At 39.6% G+C, this 14,746-nt stretch overlaps 1 protein-coding gene across 2 annotated transcripts in view; it reads right to left on the bottom strand.

Moving 5' to 3' along the window:
* PTPRO (protein tyrosine phosphatase receptor type O) overlaps positions 1–14,605 on the bottom strand; it is a 262,845-nt gene extending 248,240 nt beyond the window's left edge. For both annotated transcript variants that reach the window (XM_065940798.1, XM_065940791.1), the window contains exon 1: positions 14,233–14,605. In XM_065940798.1, the coding sequence (XP_065796870.1) occupies positions 14,233–14,304 (72 nt within the window). In that variant the 5' untranslated portion in view covers positions 14,305–14,605. The remainder of the gene's footprint in view (positions 1–14,232) is intronic.
* Positions 14,606–14,746: the final 141 nt, after the last annotated feature.

A 14,746-nucleotide genomic window follows, 5' to 3' on the forward strand; every position in this document is an offset into this window, starting at 1 on the left:
TTTTTCTAAAATCCTTTAAGGGAGAACCACATGACTCACTGTTTAATAATACATTACAGACATTATACAATTCCCTTGGCTTTTTATTATTCACCTTATTAATCCACTTAACATTCAGAAAATTTAGAAGTCAATTTTTCTCCCTAGATAAAATCTAGGGGTTTTTAGTACATCCAAGTAATAAGGGATTTCTTATGGTAATGCTGTCAACCCTTATTGTAAAAATGATGCTTACTACTTTGTGGTGTTTGTCAAGAACACTCCATGTTTAGGATTACACTTTAGTCTTCAGCACAACATCAAAGTAAACGGACATCCCAAAGCAATATTACTAGAATATCGATTTTCTCGACCACCAAATTGACTTTAACAGGAAAGCATGATGTATGACAATTAGCCAAATTCTGAGGCACCACACAGAGACAGAAAGAGACTCATATAATTGTGTTCTTTGAGATTTCTAGAAATTTTTCTTTGATACTAAAAAAAAAAAGAAAGAAAGAAAACCGTTAAACTTTAAAAAATAATAATTTATCTGGACTTCTCTGGAGGTCCAGTGGTTAAGATTCCATTCTTCCATTGTAGGGGGGCACAGGTTCTATCCCTAGTCAGGGAACTAAGATTCCACACACCACCAGGGGTAGCCAAAACAAATAAACAAGTAAATAAATAACTGCAGATTTCAGTTTAAAAAAATAAAGCACAAATCTTTAAAAAATCTATTAATCATAGAATTATTAATATTATTTTCATACTCTCCACGTGCATTTCTCCTTATCATAAATCCATGGAGGTGGAAAATCCTTTTTAAGCCATTTATGTGAGTGTACAAGTTATCTGATCACAATTTTCCTCTGTTTTTGACTCTTGAGAAGATACTGAATTATCAACAAACAAAAAGAAAATTAAAGTCATAGAGAAAAGTAATTGCAAGTAACTCAAAATTCTACTCTTTACCAATACAGGAGTAGACTGTGGATAAAATGTAGTATATTACAAGACAGTAATACCTTTCAATTCTCTAGCAGAATAGCATAAGTAAAAATAGCATTTGTTTTATGCATACAGTTTTATATTTTCAGTTCAGTTCAGTTCAGTTCAGTTGCTCAGTCGTGTCCGACTCTTTGCGACCCCATGAATCGCAGCACGCCAGGCCTCCCTGTCCATCACCAACTCCCGGAGTTTGCTCAACTCATGTCCATCGAGTCGGTGATGCCATCCAGCCATCTCATCCTCTGTTATCCCCTTCTCCTCCTGCCCCCAATCCCTCCCAGTTTCAGGGTCTTTTCCATTGAGTCAACTCTTCGCATGAGGTGGCCAAAGTATTGGAGTTTCAGTTTCAGCATCAGTCCTTCCAATGAACACCCAGGACTGATCTCCTTTAGTCATTTGAAAATCTTGACAACCCAGATTGTCAAGATTGGTGTATATGTACTAACATTTTAATGACTACAACACTAATTCAAACAGACTATTTAATGCTCTGTCCATGTTTGGACAATAAAATATTTATTATCTAGTATTCAACTGAATATGAAAATTACCATTTGTTTCTATATAAAATGACCTATTGGAATCTTATACAAGAGAATACATTCATTATCTAAAATCCATTAAAAAATTTCTAGAAGTTACTAATATACATTTAAAAATAAAAGATATATATATTATTTTAAGGAATAAAGAGAATCATAGCTTTCAATTATTGAAGGAAAATAATAATCATCTGAGTTTCAATCACTCATGTGAGTTTCTGAAAATGTCTTTAGTGATCTACAGTCATTCTGAGCACATTAATATGCATGGTGAGAGAAAAATAAAGAAAAAGTTTTATTTTAAAAATTATTTTTATTTTTGATATTCTCAAATTGTAGAAACAAGAACACATTTTTGTATTTGAAAAACCCCAAAATCACTTTGCTTAGAAATTAAAATAGATTGTATGCATAGTCAGTGAATAAAATAGAGAATAAGTGATCAGAAAGGCTGAGTTTTTACTTCACTACAGATGAGAATTTGCCACAGAGGGGAATGCATCCATTGCTTGAACATGCATCATTCGTCAGTACTTTATTCTGACAATACAATAGCAAGGTGGGGGGGGGGGAATGTATGAAGAAGCTTATCTTGATGTCCAAAAGACTTCATTTTCACTGTGGTAATAAAACCTCTGCTTCTTCCACAAGACCGATGAAATAGCATCATCTCAAGATTATCTCCCCGTTCTGACTCCACTCTCTCCCGGAGCCTGGCTCAGCACTGCCTGCCTGATGGACTCTTCCTCCTGGTTCATCTTACTGTGCATTGGCTCCATTCCCTGAACTTGCACCTGCTCACAACCTGCTCTTCCCCTGTCTCAAGCCTGTCCCGTAACTCCTGTTTGACCTTTCTGACTCCATGTATTCATCCAATGTTCATTCATATATTCAACAAATATTTTACTGAGCGTCTACCCTGGACTAGGTACCCTTCCAACAGCTGGAGATACAACAGTGAGCAAAAAAAAAATAAAGATGTTGCCTTCATGGAAACTACAAGCATTCCAGTAGAGGAATTAAGTCATAATAAAGAGCTGGTATGATGTCATGGAGTGAGTAATACTTTCTCTTAAGAAAGTAAACCTCCATAAAAGTGGTAATATTTTGGAGTGATGGGGTGATTTTAGATTGGTTGCTTGGGAAAAACATGTTGAGGAATTTTCTTTGAGCAGAGATGGGCGCTCTTGATGGTTCATCATGGAACTTGAGAAGAAAGAGAATTGTCTTTTGCCCGAATGGCTATTATGGCCATGAAAGAGAAGAATGGCAATAGGCAGAAATTCTGGGCTGCTGTAAACAGCTTAAAGTGATATGATGGAGGGCTGAAGACAGGACAGAGAGATGACAAGCTTCTCACATATTATCTTTATAGCCTGACAAGTCTGTTGGCAAGCAATTGTTCCTAACATTCAAGAAAGCAGGAAGAGTCACAACATAGTGCCATACTAAAATAAGACAGGGATAGAAATAATAATGTGAAAGACACAGCCAGAGCCAGCTTACCTCAACACCAAACCAAACAAGGAAATGACTGCCCCAAAGGGGAACGGTTACCTCTCAGCTGACAGCAATTCTTCCATTGATGACCAACTGGCAGTCATATTAGATGACTAGTAGCTTAAGCATTGAATTACATGACCTTTGAAAAGTATAGTTTTAGATTCAATGAAATATACTGAACAAAATGCATTGTTCTGTCAAGTCATATATTAAGACAATGATATTTGAAAAATAATGTTAAAATTAATTTTCCATCCTTTTAATAAAGACCAAAGAAATGTTTGTATGTACAGTTACCAAACCCAGAGTTAGCATAACCCATAAAATAAGGAAAACATGCACTTGTTTTCTTCCAAGAGAGCTGAATACCAGTTCTTTGGAAAGAAAGCAGGGAATAGTTGCTCTCCTTCATGCAAATTCTTCAGAGTCTGAGATTTAGATTATGATTGATCTTACTGTTATGTTTTCCCTATCATTAGGGTTACTTTCCTCATAAAAAGGAGAGACAAAGAAAAAAGTGTCTTAGTAAACAAGCATATTGTTTCTTAAGGTGTAGTCACTATTTCCATGATGGACATGAGTTTCAGTAAATTCCGGGAGTTGGTGATGGACAGGGAGGCCTGGTGTGCTGCGATTCATGGGGTCACAAAGAGTTGAACACGACTGAGCAATTGAACTGAACTGAACACCTTAAGTAATAATACGCTTGTACACTTTTTTTCTTTATGTCTTTCTTTATTAAAAAGGAAAATAATCCTAATGATAAGGAAAACATAGAGGTAAGATTTATCATAGTCTAAATTTTAGAATCTGAAGAATTTGCATGAAGGAGAGCAACTATTCCCTGCTTTCTTTTCAAGGACTGATGTTCAGTTCTCTTGAAAGAAAAAATGTACACATTTTCCGCATTTTATGGTGTATTCACTATTCCAGTGAATCATTTTGTGGCTTCCCTGCTGGCTCAGATGGTAAAGAATCCACCCATAATGCAGGAGACCCAGCTTTAATCCCTGGGTTGGGAAGATCCCCTAGAAGATGGAATGGATACCCACTCCAGTATTCTTGCCTGGAGAATCCTCATGGACAGAGAAGCCTTGTGGGCTATAATCAATGGGGTCACAAAAAGTTGAACATAACTGAGCAACTAACATACATACACATACACATGAATCATTTTTAAAAACAGAATTCTGCAGTCTAACTTGGAAAATGTTACACACTATGTCTTCCTTCTGGAAACACAACGAATATTAACATAGTATATTTCCAAGAAATCCTGGTACAAAAAATAATAAATTAATTTATACTAGTTTAAAACAAAGTTATTAATAGATTACTTCCCAAATTCAAGTCTGCACAGAAATGTTTATTTTTAACAACACTTGTTAATATTTCAAGTTTCTAGTATTCCATGGGGTACATTTGGGAAGATGCTGCTTTAGATGCACTTTTAACTGCTCATCTTCTTTGATTTTCCTTTGGTTATTTTTATTATCCTGTTTCTTTCTATTTTTGTTTTTAGACACAACATTTATTAAGTGCTTTCTGTATTCTAGGCACTGTTTAAGATATTTTATGGTCATTATCCCAATTATTCCTGACAGTAATCCTCTGAGATAAATATAGCCAATCACCATAGGAACCCCAGAGAAGAGAAATCATTTCCCCCACATCCTGCTGCTGGTAAGAGGAACAACCTAGAGAGTTGAGATTGAAATCAGGTCTCTCTGGCCCAACAATCTCTCTCTCTCTCTCTTTTTTTTTTTTCTTGTTAAAGTGGTAAGTTATTTATTTATTTATTTATTTTTTTTTTTTTAACTAATTTTTATCGGAGTGCATTAGTTTCTCCTGGACAGCAATACAAATCAGCTCTGTGTTTACATATATCCCCTCTTGTGAGTTTCCTTCCCATTTAGGTCACATGGAGCACAGAGGAGAGTTCCCCATGCTCTACAGTAGGATCTCACTAGTTATATATTTTACACATAGTATCAACTGTGTATATATATCAATCCCAGTCTCCCAATCAATCCTACCACTCCCTCCATTCCCCGTTGGTGTCCATACATTTTTTTCTCTACATCTTATTTGCAAAGTATAAATACAGACAGGGATGTAGATGCCTATCCTAACAAACAAGAGGCCAGTTCTTAACTCTGCAACTCCCAGAAGCATGCCACCTTTCCCAAGCTCTAAGAAACCAACAGACTACCTATTTCCCAATCCAAAGATTTTCCTGACCTTAGTTTACAGGACCATTCTGTGGTCTTTGACACTGTTGGCCAATCATTCCCACCCGAGACCAAACCTTGGGTTCCTTGATTCTTATACCTCTTTGGCTATTCCTTCTTCACCTTCCAAGATTCCTCATTAAATGTTAGTGCTCCTCAAGGTCCCACCCTGGCTCATTGCCCTTCTCTCCTTCGCCCTCTGCTGAAACATCCCCTTTCACAACTTCAGGTCTGCCCTTTCCCCTAGACCAGACTCATATCTAAGTATCTGCTTTTTTAGGCATGTCAAACTCAAGAGGCCCTCTACTAAACTCATCATGCACTATAGCAATAGAGGTCCCAGCAGTGCAGGCAGGAGAAACTTCAGAGAGTTTAATCAAGAGACTGTTAATTAAAGTGTGGAGCAGAAATAATGATACTAAATAGGGATGTTAAAGTACCCAGGGAGAAGTAGCAGTGAGAAGCTATTATCCTACAGGGACCAAGAAGCTGTTTCTGGAACTTGGCCAGAACGTGGCCTTAATAGAGAGGCCGACTATAAGATCGGAAGAGAGACTGAATCTACTGCCTATCAGGGTCCAGTCAAGGTGGATGCTGGGGGAATAAGGACTCTGATGCTTCCTATTAGTCAAACTCACTATAGGCCAAAGGGCAAAGGGACCTGAAGAAGCAGCCTTTATAGGGGAGCTCCCTGGCACTGTGGGTGGAGAAAGGGGTACGCTGACCTGGAGGAGAACGGACACCACCAGCCCACTTGGTATCATAATAGTAGCAACATTTCAGGCAAAGGTATCAGTTACTTGGAAAAGAGCTTGGACTCCTCTTTCTCTAATTTCCCCCATGTAACTAGTCTTGTCAATTTAGCTATTTTGAACACCACCTCTCTTCCTTTGGTCCCTTTTCCCATCATCCTGGTGTCAAGGTTTGTATTATATCTCTTAATTGGATCATTACAATAACCTCCTAGCAGTTTAACTGCTTCCAGATCTGGTATACCTTTGAGAAAGACTTTCCTACAGCCAAAGGCTCTATCAAAAATGCAAATCTTATTCCATTCAGTTTTGATTAAACCCTTCAATAATCTTCTTCACTTAGACGATAAAGACTCTACATTCTGGCACAGCATATAGGAATCTCCTTAAACTGACTTCCATCCCTTGATTTCCATACATATAAATCTGTATTTTCCTAAATGCTATCATGCTTTTCAGAACAGGGGGTCTGAAAAACAGCAATAGAAGTCTCAGCTTTCTAAATAACAGTTAAATGAGATGATACAAAATAAGAGAAATGTTCATAATTTAAATCACATATACATTAGTGTTACAAAATATAGTTCTGATTTTGTACCTCTACATTGTAGATAAATCACATCCCTATTATTTTTATTTGCTAGTAAAGGTACAAAATGACCAGGTTCATTTGGTTTTAATTTGCTTTATGAGAGAAACGGTCTTGTTAGAAAAATGAACTGCACAGTATTCCTATTTAGGAAGAGTGGGAAACCAAACAAATGAAGAGTATTCAAGAAGAAACACGTTTACATATAGATAGAAGTTTGGCAATATACTGTTTTCATCAAACCTTTTTCTTTTGATTCCCTAATTTTCCCTATCTTCATTTTCTTACAGAAATTACCATGCATATTTATAATTTGTAACACAGCCCTTGAACTCAGAGTCCTAGTTTCAATTCTGATTCTCCATTTCTGAAAGATTTTTTCAAGTATATATCATTTCTCTCTCATTCATCTCAATTTCTTGACAAAAAGGAGGGGAAAACTGCTCTATCCAGAAACCTCTACAACCTTGTTTCAAACATCCTCTTGTTTGTTTGGTGATTTTAGCATATCTAGAAGTAAGAGGAATTGACCTTTTTAGATAATTAGAATGCCTAGGGAAAAGAGACACATTTTACTGGAGAATTAGATTCTGAATGAATGAGTTGAGGATGATTTTCTGACACAGAGATAAGATACAGTTCTACTTATAGAAATAAATTGGAAGGCACCATGTTCAGAGGAAAATGAAAACTAGAAATCAGCACTCTGGAGACCAAGAACAAGCTTAGGAAAGGACAAGCTCATTAATTAGGAGTAATTAGTGATGACAGATTACATAAGAGGTGTTCAAGAATACCTCTTCTGATACACTTCTGAATCATTCATAGAAACAATATGGAACCTGCTGGAACCGACAGCACCAGAAGAGAAGAGGACAAGAGACTTTGTGTTCTGTCTCTAGCTTTGTCCTACCCCATTTACCCTCCTGTTCATTCTACTGGTGCCATGTTAACCTTTTTAGCTCCTCAAGTCAATGACATAAGTGCACAAGGAGGTCTCCCACATATTTATTTAAGCAGAAGGAGCTGACACCAATGTGTCTCTAAGAGCACCAGAGAAGAGTTCTTTAAGGCATTGCATTGGGTTATGCCCCTGGATTGAACATTATCATACATACGACTAAGACCAGGCTGTAGAAAAGGCCTCGTCTCCTAAAAGCAAAGTTATGGCAAAAAATCAGAGGGATTTATAATAGAAGAATGCAGAAATCTTTGTCAGTTCCAGTTGGCACTGGTCACAGAAGAAGGATGATATGGAAGAGGAAGCAAAAATATCACCTGTATATTTGCATATTGGCTGAAGTTGTAGGTCATATATAAAGGTAAGGAAAGTTATTCCTCCTAGTATTTTAACTCAAACTTGTACAAACTATATTACATTTTAAACATATTATTTATTTTTGGCTGCACTGGGTTTTTGTTGCTGATGCAGACTTTCTCTAGTCGCGGTGAGCATGGGCTTCAGTAGTTGTGGCACATGGGCTTAATTGCCTCCCAACAGGTGGAATTCTCCCAGACCAGGGACTGAACCCATATTACCTGCATTGGCAGGTGGACTCCCAACCACCAGACCACCAGGGAAGTTCTCAACACACACTTCTAACTGATGACAGTTAATAGAAGTTGAGGTAACAGTGATGAATAAATGAGTAATCCAAAGTATTATTTTGGAGGGAAATACCATATGGGTATTTCCTTTGCCAACAAAGGTCCGTCTAATCAAAGTTATGGTTTTTCCAGTAGTCGTGTATGGATGTGAGAGTTGGACTATAAAGAGAGCTGAGTCCCAAAGAATTGATGCTTTTGAATTGAGGTATTGAAGAAGACTCTTGAGAATTCCTTGGAAAGGAAGGAGATCCAACCAGTCCATCCTAAAGGAAATCAGTCCTGAATATTCACTGGAAGGACTGATGCTGAAGCTGACACTCTAATACTTTGGCCACCTGATGTGAAGAACTGACTCATTGGAAAAGATGCTGATGCTTGGAAAGACTGAAGGCAGGAGAAGGGGATGACAGAGAATGAGATGGTTGGATGGCATCAGCAACTCGATGGACATGAGTTTGAGTAGGCTCCAGGTGTTGGGGATGGACTGGGAAACCTACTGTGTTGCAGTCCATGGGGTCACAAAGAGTTCGTCGTGACTGAGTGACTGAACTGAACTGACCATGTGGGTATTTTGATTTAAGACTTTTATAAGTTCTTAATATAAGGGATGGGTAATATTTTATTATTTTTTGTATAATGATTGCATTGTAACTATAATGATTTAATTCACACAGTGCTAATTTCCTCATGTTTTCCTTAAAGAGGAGTTCACAACTCAATATTACTGATACTTACCACATCTCTGTCAAAAACTACTTATACAATACCAAAAATTTAAATCCTGTTTATTAAACTTCTATCATATGCTTAACACTGCATTTTAGGCACAATATAAGGCAAAAATTTACAATGAAAGTGGAAGCGAAAGTCACTCAGTCATATTCAACTCTTGCCTAGAATACTGGAGTGGGTAGCCTTTCCCTTCTCCAGCAGATCTTCCCAACCTAGGAATCAAACCCAGGTCTCTCACATTGCAGGTGGATTCTTTACCAGCTGAGCCACAAGGGAAGCCCAAAATTTACAATAGACGTGCCTTTATTTCACAAACATTTACAATGTGTTTGGAGTAACTAAATGAACATACTGTTTCTTTTCCAGTAAAGCTCATCACTGTACTATGCTATACTTCTGAAAACACAACACCACTGGAACTGTGTAACCAAGGTATTATATTAGGAAGAAAATGAAAAATAAATATCTGTGGTGACAGCTGTGAGGCATTCTACTGTGCTAAGCTGCTGCCAATCACAATGGTTTACTCAGATGTACTAACTCTATCCAACACCAAGATCCTTTGGAACCACTAAAGACTCAAGCCAAAATTATGTTTATAAGACAAAAGAATCAATGTACTTATAAATTTAAATACCTGTAAGTTGGATATTTAAATACTAGAAATAGCACTACATTTAAAAAATAAAGTAAGACTCCCCTTGTTTTAAATTATTTATTCATACAGACCCATATTTTCTTATGAGCCAAAATGAGAAACAGGTAAGTGTGAATTTTTTATACTTTCACAGAGCAACAATCTTTCACATAGCAAAGAACAGAAGCAAACAGATGCTCACGTTGGGAAGGATTATCACCCAATTCCCTGTAGAAGTCCAGTCCAGTGAACCTTCTCCAATTTACTAGGGATGTCACATGTAAAAGAGTTTCTCTAATAGGTTGGCAACAACATTTGCCAAGGAAGTCAACTGACAAAGAAATTAATGGCAGCAAACTTCACTGCAAGGAGAATGGTATAAGCTGCTTCAGAAAGATGAAAAGATTGTGGTTCAACTGCCAACATTGTGTGATATAGAATGTGAATGTAAAACCTCAAAAAGGAAAGTGAAGATTCTTCTGTGTGTCTGTGCCTGTATGTGTGTGGGGTGGGCAGGAGAGCGGGGGAAGAGGGAGAGAAATGCAGGTGGTGAAGAGAATTAGGGAGAATAAGAAAAATAAGGGACTTCCCTGCCAGTCCAGTGGTTAAGACTGTGTCTTCCAATGGAGGGAGTGAGGATTCCATCCCTGGTTGGGACGCTGAGATCTCACACGCCTCATGGCAAAAAAAAAAAAACAAAAACCCAGAACATAAACAGAAGCAATATTGTAACAAATTCAGTAAAGACTTTAAAAATGATCCACATCAAAAGAGAGGAGCAGGGGAAAGGAAGTGGAGAAAGACAGATAAACCTTGGAAAGCGGGTATTTCTCCTGAATAAATACTATGGTCAGCATGATAACACTCATGCTTTATAGAATTAAACATAAGCCTCTTTCAGAAAATGTAATTGAAGCCCTTTCAAATTTAATGCTCCTCGATTATATATCAAGTAAGGGCAGAGATGGAAGGAAATATAGAGAGGAGGTTCAGAAAGAAAGAAGGATTCATGCCAAGTCTAGGACTTTAGGGAAAACTTCCAGTTGACCACTAATGGGAACCATTTCAGGGAAGGCAGAATTTTAATTCCTGTGATGTCATATTCCACAATTTACATCTTCATTGAGAAAATCCTGATGTCGAGTGAAATGATATAGGAAGTAATTTTCAAGGAGAGGTTTAGTAAAGATAGGCTAGGTGAGAGAAATTACATTGTTTCCCCTGATTATGGGAAGATGTACAGAAAGGGGGAATCACCAGATAAATATTAACATTACTCCATTTACGTTTACACATGGGTAGAACGGCTTCCCTGGTAGTTCAGCTGGTAAAGAATCCCTCTGCAATGCAGGAGACCCTGGTTCGATTACTGGGTCAGGAAGATCCCCGGAGAAGGGATAGGCTACCCACTGCAGTATTCTTGGCCTTTCCTGGTGGCTCAGATGGTAAAGAAACCACCTGCAATGTGGGAGACCTGGGTTTGATCCCGGTGTTGGGAAGATCCCCCTGGAGGAGGGCATGGCAACCCACTCCAATATTCTTGCCTGGAGAATCTCATGGACTGAGGAGCCTGGCGGGCTACAGTCCACGGGGTCACCAAGTGCCGGACATGACTGAGCGACTAAGCACAGCACCCCATGGGCAGAACACTTTGAGATTGGCGTGTGTGCGCGTGCGCAGTCATGTCAGAGTCTTTGTGACCCCACAGATGGTAGCCCATCAGGCTCCTCTCTCTGTGGGATTTTTCCAGGCAAGAGTACTGGAGTGGGTTACCATTTCCTTCTCCAGGGCATCTTCCTGACCCAGGGATAGAACCCGCATCTCCTGCATCGATCGGCAGCACATTTTGTACCACTGGGCCACCTGGGAAGCTAAAGTGAGTTTGAAAGGCTCCCAGTATATTTGATAACAGAGTTCTTTTATTTTCTATTTTTATATATACCGCCACTATTTATATGAAAGTAGAAAGCCTCATAACCAACATTGTGCTTAGGAAATATCAGTTATGCAGACATTAACCTCATAACATAAAGTAAGTGATTTAAACAATTGGACATGTCTGATTAAATGTGTCCATCACTAAACCATGAACAGAGAACAATGCACAAAGGCTTCCTTAGCCAGGCATCTTGAGGCTACAACAATGAAATTGGTTATAGTCAATCATATAGGGAAATGGGTTCGTTCTGACTCAACACAGATAAATCTTTTTAGATTTCATCACTGAGATTCAACCAACAACTTGGTATTTAATAATGGAAAGCTATGTTTCTTTTTTTAAATTTTTTAAATTATTTTCTACCAAACTTTTACTTTATGTTGGAATATGGCCAATTAACAATGTTGTGATAGCTTCCAGTGGACTGTTTGACTGGTATTTATTCAGGATCTTGAATGCAAAAGCATCTCCAAATTGTGGAAAGATTATGCTGTGAACCAAATTTACTGTGAAATATACTATTTCCAAAATGTAAATGCATTATTCCAGTGCCTGGTTAACCACTTTCTTGTCAATTGTAACAAAATAAGTGAATGAAATAGCATATGCAAAATACCTAGAAGACTGACTGGTACATAGTGGGTATTCAGTGTATATATATATATATATATATATATATATATATATATATATGAACATATGCATATGTATATATACCCAGACATATAGGGAAGGGAACGGCTACCCACTCCAGTATTCTTGTCTGGGAAATCCCAGGGACAGAGGAGCCTGGCAGGCTACAGTCCATGGGGTTTCGATGAGTTGGACACAACTAAGTGACTAACACTTTCATATATCTATATCCTTTATCTGTTATACTTTATATTCAGGAGACAAAAAATGCTGCATTTACATGAAATATAAAGTAATGATTTTCTTTACAAGATCATTTGTCCCATGACTGTATTTATTAAATGGCAAGCTTTATTAATGTACTTACCATCATAAGTTACACTAAACTACAAATGTGCAGGAAAACATTTATTATGTGGAACTGGGTGAACATCTATTACAGTCTATTCCATCACTGACTGCAATTTCTAATTCCAATATCAAGTTTCTGATTAGAATTTCTGCCACAAATTTTTCCATTTTATTTATGGAACTCTTCCTCCACTCCCAAACTCATCATTTGACCATTTCTGAAATTCTTGCTCAGTATAAAGCATTCAAATAAAAACCTGAGTTACTGCCAAAGGTTCAATTTGGATCAGATGTCATATGTGCAAGTCCTAGTTGTTATTTAGTAAAATGTGTGGTTATTCAATTTCTCACTTTGCATTCATGACAAGTGTTGCATAGACATAATAGACATGACAGAATATGACAAACAGAAATATTAATAGGAACTTCAAAGTCTGTGCATGTTCATAGAACATACACACTTTTGGTGTCTACTTAGAGAGCAAACTCTTAGAGTAAAAATATATGACCAAGCTTATTATTTATCAGATTTAAAAAATTGTTCATAGCTTCAAAAAATGTAAAAACATATTAAGTATAATTTGGAATCGTGTTGAGGCTCTCTATTGCTGTTTCTCCCAGAAACTACTTTTTTCTTTTTTCCACGAAGGTAAATGAAAATATGGAATATTTAAAACTGGCTGTTCTCAATCCATTGGCTCTGTTCCACTATCTCTTTATCAGACATTCATAATTAATGGTGCGTATGAGCAAGAAGTGACTCTTTGATAAGAAAACGTTTGCATCCATTAATATTTCATCCATTTCTAAGGTAGATAGCCCTGTGGTGCTGAAAGGATAGCTCCTGGTCACCTGTCGACACATTTGAGTTTGCTTCGCCAAAAAAAGGACTAAATAACAGAATTGAAGTAGGCACCCGGAAGACACGAAGAGAAGACAATTACCTTCCTTATAACTTCATAACACTTCTCCAAAGACATCTAACTTGAATTTCTTTTAAAAAATTTATGTACAGTGTAGCTGTCAAACTAGGATTTCTTTTAAAGCAGTCCTTGTCTAGTTTATATTCCCCAAAGTAAAACCCCAAGGAAGATATTCCAAAGAAGACACGACAAAGTTAATTATACAGATGTCTGACACTGAAATTTAGAGGTAGCATCCTCAGTAAATACAGTGAGGGAAAGTCTAGAGACTTTGTAAAGGCTGGAGAGGAGAACGTGGGGAGAGGAGTCCAGGCTCAAGCTTACACTCCTTAGTCAGACAATCACGCTCACTAACCACCCCGGCAGTCCGTTTTCGGCCAGGGAGCTCAGCCCCCGGGGTACCATTCCAGCAAAAGGTAAATTAAGACAAAGACTCCACAACCCCGTTGGGGGAGGGTAGAAAGGTGAAGCGGCATTGGGGTGCAGTAGCGACCAGAAGGGATAGTGACCTCATTTTGTCTGAGGACGCAGCACCGGAGAGGCCACCTTTGACGGAGATGCCGAAGGCGGTCAAAGAGCACAAAGGGTCAGAGCTGGAGGGAGCAAACTTCCCTGTTCTTCCACCCCATCCCTCAAGCCCGCGGGGAACACGCAGAGGCAAGGACAACAAAGCGTGCGCTCCGGCGCCTGCAGCCGGGCCATCCCGCCCGCGGGGCGCGCGGCTCCCGGGCGGCAGAGCTAGGGCGCCCGAGCGCGGGCGCAGGCAGGACCGCGGGGGCTGGGGAAGGGGGTCCCCTACCTTGAGCAGCACAAAGATCCAGAGCAGGAGGAGGCGGCGGCCGCCGCGCGTCCTCGTGGGCAGGTGCCCCATCGCGGCGTGGACGGGGAGCCGGGAGCGCGGCGGCGGCTCACAATGGCGAGCTGGGCTGCAGCCTCAGACCCTGGGCGCCGAGGCTGCTCCGGGAGGGCGCATCCTGCCTTTCCAGTCCGCCTGCTCCCCTTCCGCCTTCTGCACCCGCGATCCTCTAGGAACGCGCCGGGCGCGGCTGCTCTTTAACAGTTGAGGATGGTGAGGGTGGGGATTGGAGTGGGCGAGGCTCTGGCGCGGCGGCCGCGTGGGGAGCGGGAGGCGGGGGCCCTGCGCGCCGCCCGCCGCGGTCCTCCGGCAGCGCAGATACTCACGCTCCGGGCTGCGGACTCGTAAAGAGACAGCCGCCGCGGGGCCCTCCCGCCAGGGTCCGCCCGCCGCCTCGCAGCGCTGGACGGCCCCTCACTCCAGGCTCCGCCCCAACCCTTCCCACAGTCTCTGGGAC

The sequence above is a fragment of the Muntiacus reevesi genome, chromosome 1 (genome assembly GCF_963930625.1).
Source record: "Muntiacus reevesi chromosome 1, mMunRee1.1, whole genome shotgun sequence".
Classification (NCBI taxonomy): domain Eukaryota; kingdom Metazoa; phylum Chordata; class Mammalia; order Artiodactyla; family Cervidae; genus Muntiacus; species Muntiacus reevesi.